The 20,884-nt window shown below is 39.6% G+C and overlaps 1 protein-coding gene and 1 non-coding gene across 4 annotated transcripts in view; both read left to right on the forward strand.

The window, feature by feature from the left end:
• Positions 1 to 20,884, forward strand: part of CORIN (corin, serine peptidase) — a 285,216-nt gene that overhangs the window by 91,635 nt on the left and 172,697 nt on the right. For all 3 annotated transcript variants that reach the window (XM_081590643.1, XM_081590651.1, XM_081590633.1), the window contains exon 4: positions 128 to 335. In XM_081590643.1, the coding sequence (XP_081446769.1) occupies positions 128 to 335 (208 nt within the window). The remainder of the gene's footprint in view (positions 1 to 127; positions 336 to 20,884) is intronic.
• Positions 8,847 to 8,918, forward strand: TRNAC-GCA (transfer RNA cysteine (anticodon GCA)). Its single transcript has one exon. It is a non-coding gene; the product is annotated as a tRNA-Cys (tRNA).

A 20,884-nucleotide genomic window follows, 5' to 3' on the forward strand; every position in this document is an offset into this window, starting at 1 on the left:
TCCATAATTATTCTGACTTGCAGATTTATTTTATGGTGTGAACACATTAGTCTATCATATCAAATGAGTTTAGAAATATACAATTCTTATGTGTCTTCTCCTAAATGTAATTTTCTTACCTTCCCAGGTGCCTGCATGAACATCACCCACAACCAGTGTCAGATATTGCCCTATTACACCACGCTGACATCTCCCCTCTCCATTGTCAAAAGTGTGGAAATGGAGAAGTTCCTCAAATTCTTCACGTACCTCCATCGCCTCGGTTGCTATCAACATATCATGCTTTTTGGCTGCAGCCTGGCCTTTCCCAAGTGCATCAAGGATGGTGCTGACAGGTATTTTGGAACCAGAAGCATTCAGTGATAAGAGTCAGTGGTAGCAGGAGTGTCTGAGAGTCATCCCAAGCTACCTCCTTTTGTTTTGATTGTTGTTAAAGGAGGAAGAAAAAAAAATCCCACACGAGTGGGATTCTTCTGAAGAATAGCCAGTAGAATTCTTTTGAAGTAGACATTTTTGGAAAATCTGGGATAATTTTATCTATGGCAAGAAATTATTCAGGCTGGTGGATGGAGGCCATCAGTCGTAGTAGTCTGTAAGTGTTTTAGTCTTCCAGCAGAAGACAGCACACTCAAAGGGTGATGGAAAAGAGGATTTATGGAGGTGTGGGCAAGGTTAAGAGAACAAGGGAGAGTCAAAGAGCAGACAGACCTGGAGAGGGCTGTGGGCGAGGGGTCTCCCAGCAAGTCAAGTGCTGTCACTTAAGACCAAGGAGCACGGACACTGCCAGCCAGTTGGTCCTGCAGGGAGAGAGAAGAGGGAATAAATGCCCTGACCTCACTCTCCTCCTGCCTTCCTGTCTGCCAGGGCCTCACACCAACTGAACTTGCCCACAACCATTCGGCAAGGGCAAGTAATTGATGTGAGCACAATAGATGAGATCCAACATCTCATCCCAATATCAGCAGCTCAGAAGTTCCAAATCTCATTTAAATCAGGTCTGGGTAAGACACCAGTGATTCTTATGGTCAACACTTGAACCCAGAGCAGTGTGAGGAGCAGGGAAAAGGGTGGAAGCAGAGGGACAGAGGCTGTCCAGCATGATATCAAGTAGGATTAGAAATAATTTTCTTTTGGGGGCCCTGAGAGAGAACATGTGAGTTAGTATGTCTTGTAAGCTCAGTTTTTTTAAATGGAGATATATGGACATATAACATTAGTTCTGGGTGTACCACCTGAAGCAATATGTGTGTATGTTGTAAAGTGATCACAACAGTAAGTCTAGTTAACATCCACCACCACACATAGTTAACAGTTTTTTTTTCTGATGAGAACTTTTAAGATCTTCTCGCTTAACGACTTTCAGACATGCAATGTGGTATTATTAACCATAGTCTCCTTGCTTATATTACATCCCCATGACTTATTTATGTTATAACTAGAAGTTTATACCTTTGACTACGTTCCCCCATTTTTGAAATAATGTAATTTCAATGTTATATTGAAATAGTGTAATTTCAATATTATATCAAATAATTTTCTATAAGAGTAAATCGATATGTTATGGAATATTTGAAATAGTATATGGCTTTTTAAATTTCAAAGCATTGTTAAGTACATAATCTTATATAACATCAATTATTTTCTGAATTAAAATGTTAGAAACTAGTCAGGGTAGTAATGAGAGAATGAATTGTATTTTTAAATTCAAATAGGTTTTATGTTATTTGTACCAATCTAATGTATAAAGAATGTTTTGAGTATAACAAAGGTGTTTATTATTTTAATTGGAAAAAGCCTACGTTACCATAAAATAAAAACTGAGTAGAGAAGAAACAATAGATTCTAAATTGTAGAAGTATGTATGCAAGCACTGTTAACAGACACAGCTTTCAGGAAAACATTTCCTTGAAAGACTCATTTACAGAGAATGCTTGCATAGTAAAGAGAGAAACTCTGTTAGGTCTTTCATATGAGTCAAACTTTGTAATAGTGTCAGAGAACTATCTGTTATGTTCCCAGAACGGTGGCATTATAACGTGGTGGTGACTGCCTTAATTTCCTAGGGTGACTGTAACAAATTACTACAGGCTGGGTGGTTTAAACAGAAATTTATTCTCTCACAGTTCTAGAAGCTAGAAGTCCAAAATCTCTCTGGGCTGTGATCCCTCTGGGGGTTCCGGGGAGAGAATGCATTTCCTTTCTTTGCCGGTTTCCAGTGGTTTCAAGCATTCTTGACTTGTGGCCACGTCACTCCAGTCTCTGCCTCCATTGTCACATTGCCTTCTTCTCTGTGTATCTGTGTTTGCCTTTTGAAGACACTTGTCACTGGGCTTAAGGCTCATGCATGCAGATAAGCCAAGATGATCTCATCATCGCCAGGTCTTTACATCCACAAAGGCCCCTTTTCCCCAAATAGGGCCGTATTCATAAGTTCCCAAGGTTAAGACCTGGCCATGTCTTTTGGGGGCCACCATTCAACACACAGGCTGTAAGTCGTGTATCTGAGCCTACTCGTCTGTAAAATGTAGATAATCATCGTGTTTTACAAAGTTCACGTGCAGATTAAATGACAGCGTGAGGCTTTTATGAAGAGCTCGGTAAAAGTCAGCAATAGCTATCAGTGGATTAAAAAGAAGAGGCAGTGCTGATAATACTGAGAGCACAGAGTATTTTTATTATATGCTAGATACTGAAGGCGGAGAAGGCAATGGCAACCCACTCCAGTACTCTTGCCTGGAAAATCCCATGGGGTCGCAAAGAGTCAGACACGACTGAGCGACTTCATTTCCACTTTTCACTTTCATACACTGGAGAAGGAAACGGCAACCCACTCCAGTGTTCTTGCCTGGAGAACCCCAGGGACAGGGGAGCCTGGTGGGCTGCTGCCTATGGGATCGCACAGAGTCAGACACGACTGAAGTGACTTAGCAGCAGCAGCAGCAGATATTGAAGGATTGCAGAAAAAATGTAAAGTATCGTATGAATGAAAAGAAAATTAGGTAGAATACTCAAGGCTGCTGGAGTTGGATTCTGTTTCTCCATAATTTCAACAATTTCACTTACATCTCTTTGCTTTAATTTCCCTATGAACTCATGAGTATGTGAATAGAACAATGAAAGAGAGTGCATTCAGCCTCCAGGAGACTCTTAAGCTCATTTTGATCATCTTTTTATGATAATTCAATCTTTACTCTCAGCTAGATCAGTTGTAATATTCTAGTTAAGCTGCTCAGAGTCTGCAGGGCACTTTTAGGTAAAATTTGTTTTTCTCCTGACCTAGTTCATCCAGAGAAATGCTCTCATATGAGAGCTTTCCATTTTCTCTGTTATAATGGATAATAATTTATAGTCAATTTTCAGGTATCTTTTGGGGACTTATCCTACTTTTTATAACACTTATTATTGTATTATATTTACTTTTCTAATTGTGCTTTCAGACCAGTGTGCATGAGACCTGCAAGCTAAATGTAATAAGCAAAATCAGTTCAGAAAGGTAAAACATACAAAATAATTCTTATACTATTATATATCAAATATTTTTCTTATATTTCACTATTTTGGATCATTTGTTTTTACTGATTTTCTCTACTATTCAAATAACATGTGCTCAATCACTCAGTCATGTCTGACTCTTTGCAGCCCTATGGATTTTATGAGGCTTCTCTGTCCATGGGGATCTCCAGGCAAGAATACCAGAGTGGGAAGCCATTCCCTTCTCCAGGGATTCAAATAATAGAAAATTGCTTTTATTCTATCCTAGAGAAAACAGATACTTAATAATATTTAGGATTAAATTTTAAAAGATCTACTATGATATATAAGTAGTACAGTTTTTAACCTGTCCCTTTAAGATCTCAACTATACTCTATGTATTATATAGCAATGAACTTATTATGTAACAATTAAACTTAACAGTTTAATTGAACAGTTTCATTAATAGTTTCATTTACTAAAGAATAAATGTGTGTATCAGGGACTATAATACATGATAATTAAAGGGTATCTTATAACACAGGATAATCCATAGTTATATTGATTCAATAAAATATATCTCAAGGTATAGAGATTTCACTGATAAATGACTTAGGTAGCCCTAATAATATGTGTCAGACTTTATTTTTGGGGGCTCCAAAATCACTGCAGATGGTGATTGCAGCCATGAAATTAAAAGTCGCTTACTTCTTGGAAGGAAGGTTATGGCCAACCTAGATAGCATATTTAAAAGCAGAGACATTACTTTGCCAACAAAAATCCGTCTAGTCAAGGCTATGGTTTTTCCAGTGGTCATGTATGGATGTGAGAGTTGGATGGTGAAGAAAGCTGAGTGCCGCAGAATTGATGCTTTTGAACTGTGGTGTTGGAAAAGACTCTTGAGAGTCCCTTGGACTGCAAGGAGATCCAATCAATCCATCCTAAAGGAGATCAGTCCTGGTTGTTCATTGGAAGGACTGATGTTGAAGCTGAAACTCCAATACTTTGACCACCTCATGAGAAGGGTTGACTCATTGGAAAAGACCCTAATGCTGGGTAGGATTGGGGGCAGGAGGAGAAGGGGACGACAGAGGATGAGATGGTTGGATGGCATCACTGACTCGATGGACATGGGTTTGGGTAAACTCTGGGAGTTGGTGATGGACAGGGAGGCCTGGCATGCTGGAATTCATGGGGTCGCAAAGAGTCGGACACGACTGAGTGACTGAACTGAACTGAATAATATGTGGCTTAGAAGGAATAGCTTAACAATATCAGAAAGTTGGTAGGGAGAAAGGAACAGTTCCTAGGCCAGGAGAATGACAGCTGTTTCTGGATGACTTTTGACACAATTCAAGTCTCTGTGTTTGGCAGATAAAGCAGCCATTGCAGCCACATGCTTTTGATGTACAACCATCACCCTTTTCTACAGGGTTGAAATAATAGTCCTATGACTTTACAAAGCCGAAGCAGGGTTAATGGCCTGAAAGGTGCAACCTTAGCTTCGTTTCTAGAAGACACCCAGGAGATCCTAATCTTCATTACCCCTCTTAACACTTTCTAGTACTTTGCAAAGGAACGTTGCTCATGAAATAAATTCTTAACATTAAAAAATGGGATGTTTGCTATTGATTTTTTACTCTGGAGTGTTGATTTGCCTCTCGGTCCTTAGCAGATATTTTTAACATCTGTAGAAAGGAAATAATTCTTATCTAGTGTTTATTTTGGCAGCTCGTATACCATATTCAAATGATACAGTGAGGATGAACATGGCTCCTACCCAAAGGGCTAAGTTGCTTTAGTCGTATCCGACTCTTTGCAACCCCATGGACTGTATAGCACTCCAAACTCCTCTGTCCATGGGATTCTCCAGGCAAGAATACTGGAGTAGGTTGCCATTTTCTCCTCCAGGAAATCATCCCTGACCCCAGGGATCAATCCTGCCTCTCCTACTTTACAGGCAGATTCTTTACCACTTGAGCCTACACAAGGATGACTTGCAAATTTGTGAAGTGTTGCGTATTTTTTGATTTTTGATTAAGACTCATATAAAGTATTTAGCACAATACCTGAGTCATCATGTCCCAATCAAAGTTTAGCTAATACGTCAATTTTGGAGTCAGTATTTCTCATGCCAGACCTAATTGAGCTCGTCCAAAAAAAGTATGAGATATGTCAGTTTCTATTATACATATTTTAGTCATGAAAGTAGATAAATCATCTGAAAAAACTCTTTGTCTAGCCAAATAACTAGAGACTAAAGAAAGCTTATCTCAAACCTGGGATCTATAGGATAGTTTTCTGCCATGTACTCAATTTTCATAGCTTTGTGGAAGGCATTGAGGGAGGTTTCTCAAATGAACTTCTTTAAAAGCACTATACTTTCCCCTAAATAAATATGTTCACTGGAGATTAGAGAATTTAATCTGGCAAATGCAGAGAATGCACTTAAAAGTTTGGGGGCAGATGAAACCTGATTTAAACTGCACCTCTGCCAGTTGTTAATTATAAGGTTTTGGCACTTCAGTTGGCCTTTTGACCTTCAGTTTCCTCTTCTGTTTAGTGAAAGTGATAATTCTCACTTCTTAGTTGCATTGCATTCATCATGTCAGCAAATCTGGAAGACCTGGCAGTGGCCACAGGACTTGAAAAGATCAATCCTCATCCCAATTCCCAAGAAGGGTAGCACTAAAGAATGTGCTAACCATCGGACAGTTTCACTCATCTCCCTTGTTAGTAGGGTTATACTTAAAATCTTGCATGCTAGGCTTCAGCATTATGTGAACCAAGAACTTCCAGATGTCCAAGCTGGGTTTAGAAAAGGAAGAGGAACCAGAAATTAAATCGTGAACATTCACTGGATCACAGAGAAAGCTGGGGAATTCCAGAGACATATCTACCTCTGTTTCATCTACTATGCCAAAGCCTTTGACTGTGTGGATCATAATCAACTGTGGAAAGCTCTTAAGGAGATGAGAATACCAGATCATCTTATCTGTCTCCTGAGAAACTTGTATGTGGGTCAAGAAGCAACAGTCAGTTGTATGGAACAACTGATTGGTTCAAAATTGAGAAAAGAGTACGGCAGGGCTGTCTGCTGTCACCCTGTTTGTTTAACCTAGATGCTGAGCACGTTGTGAGAAGTGCTGGGCTGGATGAGTTACAAGCTGGAATCAAGACTGGTGGCAAAAGCGTCAACAACCTCAGATATGTGGATGATACCACCCTAATGGCAGAAAGTGAAGAGGCACTAAAGAGCCTCTTGTTGAGGGTGAAGGAGGAGACTGAAAGAGCCAACTTAAAACTAAATATTAAAAAAACTAAGATCATGGCATCTGGCCCCAGTACTTAATGGCAAATGGGGGGGAAAAGGTGGAAGTAATGACAGATTTCCTCTCCTTAGGCTCTAAAATCACTGCAGATGCTGACTGCAGCCATGAAGTCAGAAGACATTTGCTTCTTGACAGGAAAGCTATGACAAACATAGGCAATGTGTTGAAAAGCAGAAACGTTACTCTGCCAGCAAAGGTCTATATAGTCAAAGCAATGGTCTTCCCAGTGGTCATGTGTGGTTGTGAGAGCTGGACTCTAAAGAAGGCAGAGAGCTGGAGAATTGGTGCCTTTGAACTGTGGTGCTGGAGAAGACTCCTGGGAGTCCCTTGGACAGCAAGGAGATCAAACCAGTCAGTCTTAAAGGAAATCAGCCCTGAATACTTGTTGGAAGGACTGATGCTGAAGCTCCAGTATTTTGGTCATCTGATGCGAATGGACGACTCATTGGAAAAGTCCCTGATGCTGGGAAAGGTTGACGGCAGGAGATGAGGGCGTCAGAGGATGATATGACTGTATGGCATCACTGATGCCATGGACATGAACTTGGGCAAACTTTGGGAGATGGTGAGGGACAGAGAGGCCTGGTGTGCTGCAGTCCACGGGGTCACAAGGAGTCGGACATGATTGGGTGACTGAACAACAAGGGTTTGTTTGTGTGTATCAAAAAGAATGATTTATACACAGTGCTCATACATGCTCTGTACACTCTAGCACACAGTAAGTTCTCCGTAAACAGTATTATTAAATAATTAAATTATTATTTTTAATTATAAATAGTACTATTATTGACATGGTAGTCAAAGATGGTATGTGAGTTTCTGGGAGGGTATAGACTTCTTCACCTCCATCAGAGGTACAAAATTTGCATATTTTTCTCATTCTTTTCATCTTCTAATTCATTTTCCTCTTAGCTGCCAAAGTGATGACTTAAAAACACAATTAGCACTATTGTATGTTATATGAAAGAGAGTAAATCCTAAGAGTTCTCATCACAAGGAATTTTTTTCTATTTATTTAATTTTGTATCTGTATGAGATGATGGGCATTTGCTAAGTCTATTGTGGTAATCATTAGTTGTATATCCTAAACTTATACAGTGCTGTATGTCAGTTGTGTCTAAATAAGACTGAAAGGGGAAAAATTAGAAACACAAATTGGATGATGTTATTCCCCTGCCTCTACCCTTTCAAAGGTTTTCCCTTAGACTTAGATTACAAGCTCAACTTCCTGCCGTGGCTTTTGAAGACTTTCTTGCTTCTCTAGTGTCATCAGCCCTACCACGGCTACACTGACCTTTCTCAAAAATGACAACCTTTTCCCAACTTCCTTTGCATATACTTCTCCCTTCATCTGGTTGGATCTATCTCCTTGAACTATGTCCTCTGCTCAAAAGACATCTCCACAGAGAAATCTCTGGTCACCCTTGGTAGTTCTATTGTCTTTCACTGCAGCTTGGCTGTGTCTCTTTTTGTTTGTCTGTATGTCCTCTGTCTAACTTTATAAGCTCCACAGTGGCAGAGAACTTATGACTTTCTGCGTTGTTGTATAGCCAATGTTCAGAGCAGTGCCTAGCTTATAATAGGCAATCAATAAATATTTGCTGGAATGAATGTATCAATAAATAAACTCTTCCATTAGGGAGCTCTCCTAAATGTCTAGGTCAATGGGAGTTCAAAGTACTTTGACAGTGGTTGGGGATTGCTTATTATAATTGATACGTTCTTGAAAATCCATGCCTAAATCATTCTATATATGTTAAATAATTACAGTTTTAAATTGAGTTGTATGATATTCCCAAAGATTATTTAGTTTCCTTCTGAGTGAGCTTCAGTTGGCAGAACAATTAGCTAAAATACATTAACTTGCTCTTCTTCATTGCTCTCAGAATCCTGGATCTAATAGATCAGGAAACACTAGATTATACCTGAGGGTTGGCTTGGTGGTTCAGTGCTTTCCTTTTAATATTGACTCATATGCATCAGTTAAAAAAGACTTTAGGTCAACTCTAGTTGAAAATCTTAGACTTAAGGTTCATTTTGGCTTCCCTGGTGGCTCAGACGGTAAAGCGTCTGCCTGCAATGCAGGAGACCCAGGTTCAATTCCTGGTCCGGGAAGACCCCCTGAAGAAGGAAATGGCATCCTACTCCAGTACTCTTGCCTGGAAAATTCTATGGACAGAGGAGCCTTGTAGGCTACAGTCCATGGGGTTGCAAAGAGTCAGACCCGACTGAGCGACTTCACTTCACTTCTTCAAGGTTCATTTATGGAGCAGAAACAAAACAATGATAAGTATGTTTAGAGAAAAATGACCAGAATAGTGATTCAGAAGCTGTTTGTGTGAAGAATAGTTGGGGCACCTGGTGGTGTGAGGGCCCTGAGTGTGCACCACAGCCACCCTCAAATGCTCCTGGGCCACGACCAGAAGAGCAGTTTTTCTCTATACTTCCACAGGGCAAAGAGAAAACCAGTAACTTAAAGTCATAAAGAAGTAAAGTCTAACTTAACTAAGAACTTCATGAATGCTAAAGTTGTCCTGTCATTGTGTTCGTTGCTCAGTCATGTCTAACTCTTTGCGACCTTATGGACTGTAGCCCGCCAGTCTCCTCTGTCCATGGAATTCTCCAGACAAGAATACCAGAGTGTGCAGCCATTCCCTTCTCCAGGGGATCTTCCCAACTCAGGAACTGAACCCAGGTCTCCCACATTGCAGGCAGATTCTTTTACCACCTGAACCAGCAGGGAAGCCCTACTAAAGTTGTATACATATGGAAATGTTGTCCCAAGAAATGGCGAGTTGTTATTACTAGAGCTATTTCAACCTACTGATGAGTCACTGTGACAAGGACTCTAGCATCTTATGGTCAATTAGTTTCTTGTGGATGAAGCGGCAGGTTCAACAGTGGCCCAGGGTTCTAATTCAAGAAACTCTAAAAACCTATGAAAAAAGATCAAAAAAATTAAATTTACCATGACTTTTTTCAGGGACACTTTTATATTTGCTTTGGGGATAATAGAGAATTCAGTTGGGGGCCTTGTGGGGGTTGTGTTGACATCCAATGGATCCAGTAGCCGCAAATGGTCACCTAGCTGTCTTTAGAGAGGAAGAGCTGAGTTACCTGCAGGACTTCTCTTTTGCCCAGTGGGGCTTGTACATTGGAATCCTGCTAGCCAAAGCCCTCTTTCTCTCTGTTGCAACTGTCAGGTTCTCCCCTAAATAAATGTTAAAGAAGTACTTACAGTGTATCACCTTGGGGAAATGTTAAATTATCTGCTGGAAACCCCTCTGTGTCTTGAGTGGCTTGGCTCTTGCTCAGAGTTGAAAGGTTTATGGTTGAAAGTAGAACTTTTGACTCTAGGTATTTAACTTATTGACAGGAGATACATTAATATATCTTTCGTTACCTGAGTTATGACCAGAGAAGTTTCAATATTCACTTACACAACAAGTCACTGGCCATAGAAATTAGTTTCTGCAAAAATCTCCCAGTCAATACAGTGTTAAGATCTGCCTGGTTTTCACCCTGAATTCTGTGTTTTGCTTCTAAAATCAGGATTGGAATTCTGTGTTGCCATCTTCTACTCACCTTGTGTTCATCTTTTAAGCTTTTGGTTTTGCTAAAATCCTGGTAGTTAAATAAAAGTTCTAGGCATATTTCGTTTCAGCCACTCTAGAGGAGAAAAAAAGTGTTGACACAAACAAGAGGTATTTAAAACTTCTGTTTTTGGAAGACACAATTGATTCATTTTTTTTTATCAGTGCCCTAGGCTTCCTTTTTAGAAGTAGCAGAGTCCCCTAGAATAAAGAGTCGATACTCTAGCCCCATTATTTAAAGTTACAGTAAAAGTTTCCTGTCATTTCCTGTCATTTCAAATACATAGATAAGGTTTTCCTGTTTTAACTCTATCCATTTACTAAAGAGAGCCAAATCACTGAGATGGCCTCTAGGTAAACAGTCAAAATAGGCACCAAAGTTGATACAGGAATGAGTTTTCAAAAATATTTGCTCTACGGGAATTACAAAACCTCTTCTCTACCATCCAATTTATATTCAAAATTGCTACTACTGCACACCATTAAATTACTACAGCATTGTTGAGTTTGATTTCTACTGCTAACCTTTTAGTAAAAAAAATAACAGATTTGTTTGTTTATAATGTAATTTTAGAAGACTTATTGTATTCTTTTTTTTTTTTATTAAGATGCCAAAACATCCTCTCTTCCAAAGTAGTCTTTTTTTTTTTATAAATTTATTTATTTTAGTTGGGGGCTAATTACTTTACAATATTGTAATAGTTTTTGCCATACGTTGACATGACTCAGCCATGGGTTTACATGTGTTCCCCTTCCTGGACCCCCCACCCACCTCCCTCCCCATCCCATCCCTCTGGGTCATCCCATTGCCCCGGCCCTGAGCCCTTGTCTCATGCATCGAACATGGAATGGTGTTCTGTTTCACATATGATAATATACATGTTTCAATGCTATTCTCCCAGAACGTCCCACCCTCACCTTCTCCTTCAGAGTCCATAAAATTGTTCTATGCATCTGTGTCTCTTATTCTGTCTCGCATATAGGGTTATCGTTACCATCTTTCAAATTCCATATATATGCATTAGTATACTGTATTGTTGTTTTTCTTTCTGGCTTACTTCACTCTGTATAATGGGCTCCAGTTTCATCCATCTCAGTAGAACCGATTCAAATGTATTTTTTTAATGGCTGAGTAATATTCCATTGTGTATATGTACCACAGCTTCCTTATCCATTCGTCTGCTGATGGACATCTAGGTTGCTTCCATGTCCTGGCTATTGTAAACAGTGCTGCGATGAACATTGGGGTACACGCGTCTCTTTCAATTCTGGTTTCCTCGGTGTATATGCCCAGCAGTGGGATTGCTGGGTCATACGGCAGTTCTATTCCCAGTTTTTTAAGGAATTTCCACACTGTTCTCCATAGTGGCTGTACTAGTTTGCATTCCCACCAACAGTGTAAGAGGGTTCCCTTTTCTCCACACCCTCTCCAGTATTTATTGCTTGTAGACTTTTGGATAGCAGCCATTCTGACTGGTGTGAAATGATACCTCATTGTGGTTTTGATTTGCATTTCTCTAATAATGAGTGATGTTGAGCATCTTTTCATGTGTTTGTTAGCCATCTGTATTTCTTCTTTGGAGAAATGTCTGTTTAGTTCTTTGGCCCATTTTTTGATTGGGTCGTTTATTTTTCTGGAATTCAGCTGCAGAAGTTGCTTGTATATTTTTGAGATTAATTGTTTGTCTGTTGCTTCGTTTGCTATTATTTTCTTCCATTCTGAAGGCTGTCTTTTCACCTTGCTTATAGTTTCCTTTGTTGTGCAAAAGCTTTTAATTTTAATTAGGTCCCATTTGTTTATTTTTGCTTTTATTTCCAATATTCTGGGAGGTGGATCATGGAGGATCCTGCTGTGATTTATGTCGGAGAGTGTTTTGCCTATGTTTTCCTCTAGGAGTTTTATAGTTTCTGATCTTACGTTTAGATCTTTAATCCATTTTGAGTTTATTTTTGTGTATGGTGTTAGGAAGTATTCTAGTTTAATTCTTTTACAAGTGGTTGACCAGTTTTCCCAGCACCACTTGTTAAAGAGATTGTCTTTTCTCCATTGTATATTCTTGCCTCCTTTGTCGGAGATAAGGTGTCCATATGTGTGTGGGTTTATCTCTGGGCTTTCTATTTTGTTCCATTGATCTATATTTCTATCTTTGTGCCAGTACCATACTGTCTTGATGACTGTGGCTTTGTAGTAGAGCCTGAAGTCAGGCAGGTTGATTCCTCCAGTTCCATTCTTCTTCCTCAAGATTGCTTTGGCTATTCGAGGTTTCTTATATTTCCATACAAATTGTGAGATGATTTGTTCTAGTTCTGTGAAAAATACCATTGGTAGCTTGATAGGGATTGCATTGAATCTATAGATTGCTTTGGGTAGTATACTCATTTTCACTATATTAATTCTTCCAATCCATGAACACGGTATATTTCTCCATCTGTTTGTGTCCTCTTTGATTTCTTTCATCAGTGTTTTATAGTTTTCTATATATAAGTCTTTTGTTTCTTTAGGTAGATATATTCCTAAGTATTTTATTCTTTTTGTTGCAATGGTGAATGGTATTGTTTCCTTAATTTCTCTTTCTGTTTTCTCATTATTGGAGTATAGGAATGCAAGGGATTTCTGTGTGTTAATTTTATATCCTGCAACTTTACTATATTCATTGATTAACTCTAGTAATTTTCTAGTAGAGTCTTTAGGGTTTTCTATGTAGAGGATCATGTCATCTGCAAACAGTGAGAGTTTTACTTCTTCTTTTCCTATCTGTATTGCTTTTGTTTCTTTTTCCGCTCTGATTGCTGTGGCCAAAACTTCCAAAACTATGTTGAACAGTAGTGGTGAAAGTGGGCATCCTTGCCTTGTTCCTTACTTTAGGGGAAATGCTTTCAATTTTTCACCGTTGAGGATAATGTTTGCTGTGGGTTTGTCATATATAGCTTTTATTATGTTGAGATATGTTCCTTCTATTCCTGCTTTCTGGAGGGTTTTTATCATAAATGGATGCTGAATTTTGTCAAAGGCTTTTTCTGCATCTATTGAGATAACCATATGGTTTTTTTCTTTCAATTTGTTAATGTGGTGTATTACATTGATTGATTTGCGGATGTTAAAAAAACCTTGCATTCCTGGGATAAAGCCCACTTGGTCATGATGTATGATCTTTTTAATATGATGTTGGATTCTGTTTGCTAGAATTTTATTAAGGATTTTTGTATCTATGTTCATCAGTGGTATTGGCCTGTAGTTTTCCTTTTTTGTGACATCTTTGTCTGGTTTTGGAATTAGGGTGATGGTGGCCTCATAGAATGCGTTTGGAAGTTTACCATCTTCTGCAATTTTCTGGAAGAGTTTGAGTAGGATAGGTGTTAGCTCTTCTCTAAATTTTTGGTAGAATTCTGCTGTGAAGCCGTCTGGTCCTGGGCTTTTGTTTGCTGGAAGATTTCTGATTACAGTTTAGATTTCCGTGCTTGTGATGGGTCTGTTAAGATCTTCTATTTCTTCCTGGTTCAGTTTTGGAAAGTTATACTTTTCTAAGAATTTGTCCGTTTCTTCCAAGTTGTCCATTTTATTGGCATATAGCTGTTGGTAGTAGTCTCTTATGATCCTTTGTATTTCTGTGGAGTCTGTTGTGATCTCTCCATTTTCATTTCTAATTTTGTTGATCTGATTCTTCTCCCTTTGTTTCTTGATGAGTCTGGCTAATGGCTTGTCAATTTTGTTTATCTTCTTGAAAAACCAGCTTTTAGTTTTGTTGATTTTTGCTATGGTCTCTTTTGTTTCTTTTGCATTTATTTCTGCCCTAATTTTTAAGATTTCTTTCCTTCTACTGACCCTGGGGTTCTTCATTTCTTCCTTCTCTAGTTGCTTTAGGTGTAGAGTTAGTTGATTTATTTGATTTTTTTCTTGTTTCTTGAGGTACGCCTGTATTGCTATGAACCTTCCCCTTAGTATTGCTTTTACAGTGTCCCATAGGTTTTGGGTTGTTGTGTTTTCATTTTCATTCGTTTCTATGCATAATTTGATTTCTTTTTTGATTTCTTCTGTGATTTGTTGGTTATTCAGAAGCGTGTTGTTTAGCCTCCATATGTTGGAATTTTTAATAGTTTTTTTCCTGTAATTGAGGTCTAATCTTACTGCATTGTGGTCAGAGAAGATGGCTGGGATGATTTCAATTTTTTTGAATTTACCAAGGCTAGATTTATGGCCCAGGATGTGATCTCTCCTGGAGAAAGTTCCGTGTGCACTTGAGAAAAAGGTGAAATTGATTGTTTTGGGGTGGAAAGTCCTGTAAATATCAATTAAATCTAACTTGTCTATTGTATCATTTAAAGTTTGTGTTTCCTTGTTAATTTTCTGTTTAGTTGATCTATTCATATGCGTGAGTGGAGTATTAAAGTCTCCCACTATTATTGTGTTATTGTTAATTTTCCCTTTCATACTTGTTAGTATTTGCCTTATATATTGTGGTGCTCCTATGTTGGGTGCATATATATTTATGATTGTTACGTCTTCTTGGATTGATCCTTTGATGTTTATGTAGTGTCCTTCTTTGTCCCTTTTCACATCCTTTATTTTAAAGTCTATTTTATCTGAAATGAGTATTGCGACTCCTGCTTTCTTTTGGTCTCCGTTTGCATGAAATATGTTTTTCCATCCCTTCACTTTCAGCCTGTGTGTGTCCCTAGTTTTGAGGTGGGTCTCTTGTAGACAGCATATATAGGGGTCTTGTTTTTGTATCCATTCAGCAAGCCTTTGTCTTTTGGTTGGGGCATTCAACCCATTTACATTTAAGGTAATTATTGATAAGTATGATCCCATTGCCATTTACTTTGCTGTTTTGAGTTCGTGTTGAAACATCCTTTCTGTGTTTCCTGTTTAGAGAAGATCCTTTAGCATTTGTTGGAGAGCTGGTTTGGTGGTGCTGAATTCCCTCAGCTCTTGCTTGTCTGTAAAGCTTTTGAATTCTCCTTCATATCTGAATGAGATCCTTGCTGGGTACAGTAATCTGGGTTGTAGATTATTCTCTTTCATTACTTTAAGTATGTCCTGCCATTCCCTTCTAGCCTGAAGGGTTTCTATTGAAAGATCAGCTGTTATCCTTATGGGGATCCCCTTGTGTGTTATTTGTTGTTTTTCCCTTGCTGCTTTTAATATTTGTTGTGTTTGATCTTTGTTAATTTGATTAATATGTGTCTTGGGGTGTTTCGCCTTGGGTTTATCCTGTTTGGAACTCTCTGGGTTTCTTGGACTTCTGTGACTATTTCTTTCCTCATTTTAGGGAAATTTTCAACTATTATCTCCTCGAGTATTTTTTCATGGCCTTTCCTTTTATCTTCTTCTTCTGGGACTCCTATGATTCGAATGTTGGGGCGTTTCATATTGTCCCAGAGGTCCCTGAGGTTTTCCTCATTTCTTTTGATTCTTTTTTCTTTTTTCCTCTCTGCTTCGTTTATTTCCATCATTCTATCTTCTACCTCACTTATCCTATCTTCTGCCTCCGTTATTCTACTGTTGGTTCCCTCCAGAGTGTCTTTTATCTCCTTTATTTCATTATTCATTCTATATTGACTCCTTTTTATTTCTTCTAAGTCCTTGATAAACATTTCTTGCATCTTCTCAATCCTTGTCTCCAGGCTATTTATCTGTAACTCCATTTTGCTTTCAAGATTTTGGATCATTTTTATTATCATTATTCTAAATTCTTTTTCAGATAGATTCCCTATCTCCTCCTCTTTTGTTTGGTTTTGTGGGCATTTCTCATTTTCCTTTACTTCCTGAGTATTTCTCTGCCTTTTCATCTTGTTTAGATTGCTCTGTTAGGCGTGGCCCTTCTGTATTCTGGTAGTATGAAGTTCCTCTTTATTGTGGAGGTTCCTCACTGTGGTTGGGGTTGGACAGGTGGCTTGTCAAGGCTTCCTGGTTGGGGGAGCTTGTGTCGGTGTTCTGGTGGGTGGAGCTGGATTTCTGCTCTCTAGAGTGCAATGGAGTGACCAGTATTAATTTTTGAGATGTCTATGGTTTTGGTGTGCCTCTGGGCAGCCTGTATATTGATGCTCAGGGCTATGTTCCTGCATTGCTGGAGAATTTGCGTGGTATGTCTTGCTCTGGAACTTATTGGCTCTTGGGTGGAGCTTGGTTTCAGTGTATATGTGGAGGCTATTGGATGGTCTCTTATTAATTAATGTTTCCCCTGGCTTTCAGTCTTATTCTTGCAGTAGCCTCAAGACTTCTCCTTCCATACAGCATCAATAATAAAACTTTTAGGTTAATGGTGAAAAGATTCTCCACAGTGACGGATACCCAGAAAGGTTCACTGAGTTACATGGAGCGATGAGGTCGGGGGGGGGGGGTTGTTGAGGTGACCAGGAGGGGAAGAGGGGAATTCAAATGTGGAGAGAGCAATCTAGCCAGTAAGCACTTCCCTCTGTGCTTTCCACAGTTTGGAACCCTCAGAGTGGTTCACAGAGATACATAGAGAGAGGGGAGGAAGGTAATAGAGGTGAGCATGAGTAGAAAGGGAGGAATCAAGAGGGGAGAGAGAGATATGGGCAGTATCCTGTTCCTGAAGTGTTCTCCGGTACCCAGAACACCTTCAGAGATTCACAGAATTGGGTTGAGAAGGGAAGGAGGAGGGTGGGAGATAGAGGTTCCCTGGGGGAGAAGAAAGAGCATCAGTATGGGGAGAGAGTAATCAGGCCAGTGATCACACTCCTGAATAAAAATGGGTCCTAAAGATTGGGTTCTTAAATGTACAAAATTGATATCAAATATGTAAAACAAAGATTAAAAATCTAGAGTAGAGGTTAGACTCTTATAAAACTTACAATATAAAAAAAAAGAAAAAAGGAAACAGTGTAAAAAGAAAAAAAACAGTAAAACAGTAAAAAAAGAAACAGTAAAAAAAGTAAAATAGGAAAAAAACAGTAAAAAAAGAAAACACAAAAGGTATAAGATATATGTATGCAGTTTGCTTCAAAAATAGGGTTTTTTTTTTGCAAGTTAATAGTGGGTTATGAAAATGAAAGTTAAAGGTGTAATAGAGGACTTGAAGAAAAAGGAAAGAAGAGAAAAAAAAATTTTTTTAATTTAAAAAAAAAATTAAAAAAAAAAAGTAATAATAGTAAAAAAATATATATCCCGGACTTTCTCTGGAGCTGTTGTGAGCAGTGTGGGGTCTGCTCAGTTTCAGATAGATCCTTGTTCCTGCTTATACTTTTCAAGATCTATAGGTCCTTTTCAATGCAGTCGGTATTAACTACAGGGATTTTAATCTGTTGGCCTGTCACTTCCAAAGCGCTTCCCTCTGTTTATTTGGCTTCTGTTTGGAGATCTCTTCAGTATCTAATTTCCGCCCTGCAACAAAGGGGTGGAGGTGGTCTCTTTAGGTTCGCTTGTTCAATCGTGCTGTGGGGAGGAAGGAACACCGCAAACCTGGCGTGTGTGTGGTGAGCTCGCAGTGTCTCGGCCGCACTGGGTTCGCCCCCGCTCACGGCGTGTGTGCCTTCCCTGTCTACCCTGCTCAGGCTTCAGGTTACTCAGCCGGGGAGTGGGCCGGGGAGTGGGCCCTGAGATGCGTGCACTTCCCAGGTCTAAGCCGCTCAGGTTCAGGCTTCCGGTTACTCCACAAAGGCGCAGACTCGGTTTCGCCCGCGGCTTGTGCCGTTCCCGGTCGGAGCTGCTCAGGCGGCCAGGAGTTTGGCGAGCGCGCTCTCCCCTGTTGGGGCGGTGCGGCTTATCACCTCCCTGGTCCCCGCCTCGGTTTACGGGCGCGCCCGGCTCCGGTGTGCTTTGTGTCGGTTCTGGGGAGCTGGTCTCTGGCTGCGACCCTCCCGGCGGCTGTCGACCCTCCGGGATCTCAGGCAGTCTTTGCTTAGAAACTGGGAGCCTGTTTGCAGTTTGGTAGGGGGTGCCCTCTCTGGGGCCGAGTTTGCCCCTTTCCGGCTCCGGCTGGCCCCGCCTGCCTGCTGTGTCCGGCGGGGGGTGGGGCGGTCCGCAGCCGGCTAGCTCTCCTCTGGTATCGCTCAGTCCTTTGTTCTGTGAGCGGGCCGGCAGTGCCTTAGAGTTGGGCTTTTCGCGGGATAGTTCTCTCTCTCTGGCTGTCCCACAGTTTAGGTTACTATCTCACGTTAGCTCCCTCAGATTGCCCCTTATTGTATTCTTAAACACATGATTTAGTAAGACAGCATGTGGCACTCGCCTATGGAAATGCGACCCTGAAATAATCTTAAAAGCCAATCGAAAACTATGGTTAAAACAATTTTTGAAGAGTTCATAAATTATGTCGTCTGCATAAACTTAATTACTTTTTTAATGCTAATTTTTTAATTAGAGATTTTTGTCTATGTCCCAAGAGCTCTAATTGTGTCGCATTTGAGAATAAATGGAAACTTGACAGAAATAAAATTTTTTTGTGATTATATTTTTTAAGAATTTTTATGAGTCAGTAGTCAAAGAAAAAAAGAGGCTTTGTTGCTAATACCAAGTAAAAACTGGGAAAGTCATCTGCCACTTATTTCCCTGATTTTATCTGCTAACTAGGAAACAGCAGTCTTTTCAGCTACAGCTGTGCTGTCTACCTGGCTGTTTAGGTGGTCAATTGTATCACAGTTCACTTCTCAACCTCAGGCAACATGGGTGATTGAGTCTGCTTAATGCCATTACACATAAAACATCAAATGATAAGTAAGTTTCCATTTTATGTGCCAGAATGGCTCAAAGTGTGGATAATAGTCAGATAACATATATTATTTTTATTTTACAAAGACACAAAGCTGTTGAATCAGGACACAGGAGCTCAAATCTCCCTGAAAATGCCTTGTCAAATTACTGACAAAGTCTCAAGCACACATATTTCATCAGACTCAGTGGATTAGTTTGTTTACTTTTGTCCTCAATAATTCATGGGAATTATGTGGATGTGACTAGAATTTAGATTTAGTGCTAGTGATTCACTGCATTCAAAGATCCCTATATCAGCCATCACCTCATGATGTGCAAAAAAAATCAAAACAGCTGCAAAAAATAATTGAACGATTGCAAATTTCTTTTGTGACTTGTTAATCCTCTATCCCATGGGTCCTGGTAAGTATGTCAAGTGTTAATGAGAATTAGGATCGTGTTGTGTAGAAGGTTATGGAATTTTATATTCTCTTTTAGGGGTGTTTGTGTGGTTTTACATTATTCACACTTGTCTTAATTTGAGCTGTGTTTATCTGTGGACATTTCCTCAGGTTCTCTATTTTAAGGGTGACATTTTACTATTGATATATAAGCAAGACATTTATCCCCTGGAGAAGGAATGGCAACCCACTCCAGTATTCTTGCCTGGAAAATCCCATGGACGGAGGAGCTACATGGGCTACACTCCATGGGATCACAAAGTGTCGGACACAACTGAGTGACTTCACTTTCTTTTCATCCATAGCAGTTTACTGCCATTTGCCCTTACATAGGAATTATTTCAAGATTCAACCACATAGAATTTGAGGGCAGCGGGGGAGGAGGAATCACGTGAGCAAGGACAAAACGAGCTTTTGTACAAACTATTAATTGGGAGTTAGGTAGTGGTGATTCTGCTCCCAACTTTGCTACTGAGAGCTTTGTTCCAAGCAGGCATGTGATTCTTTTACTTCGCAAACAAATATTTTTGGAGTGTTTGCTGTATAGTGTATATAGCAGCAAACAAAATAGACAAGATCCTTGACTTCATGAACCACATATTATATTGGAGGAAGATCAGCAATGAGCAAATAAATAGATTAAAAAAATTTTTTTAAAGAATACTATGTCAGGTACAGATATACTATTGATAAATGCAATGGAAAAATCAAAAAAGAAGGGGAGAGCTTTGGAGAGTGTGGGTATGATGGCAAGGGGTTTGATTTTAAGTAAACTGTCATTCAGGAAAATCTCACTGAGAAAAAGATGTGGAAACCAGGATCCACTATGATATGGGAATCCAGGAAGTGAGGAGAGCCAGATATCTTGAGTCCTGTGGTATCTGCCCCATATGAGAAAGAGGGCATGATGGAATCAATCCTGCAAGCAGATGCTGTTGGCAAGGATGCAAGTGATGGGGGATAGATACAAGGGAGAGTTGGAGGATCTTGCCAGGCATGTGTAGAGCTTGGGAGCTCCCTTTCAGTTTCTGACAGTTTTTTCGACAAGGATGTTAGGAAAGTTATTAATATATTCCTTTAGCAAGCATTTATTGGCACCTACAATGTGCTAGGTGCATTGTTTTATGCTGAGGATACTTCGATGAATAAAACACAGTTTTGCCTTCAAGGGACTCAGCCTAATAAGGGACCAGACATGAAAACAATTACATTAATGTCCAATGCGATCAGTTTAAAAAGGTGTGTGTTATGGGGACGACACAGAGGGACTCTTTCCATTAGGCAGTATTAGGGAAGGCTGCTCCAAGAGAGGAAATAATAGCTGAATTATATTTTGGAGGATAAACAGAAGTTTGCCATGTGGACAAGGTGGAAAAA

This window comes from Giraffa tippelskirchi, chromosome 1 (genome assembly GCF_054371585.1).
Source record: "Giraffa tippelskirchi isolate mGirTip1 chromosome 1, T2T-mGirTip1v1.2.pri, whole genome shotgun sequence".
Taxonomy (NCBI): Eukaryota; Metazoa; Chordata; class Mammalia; order Artiodactyla; family Giraffidae; genus Giraffa; species Giraffa tippelskirchi.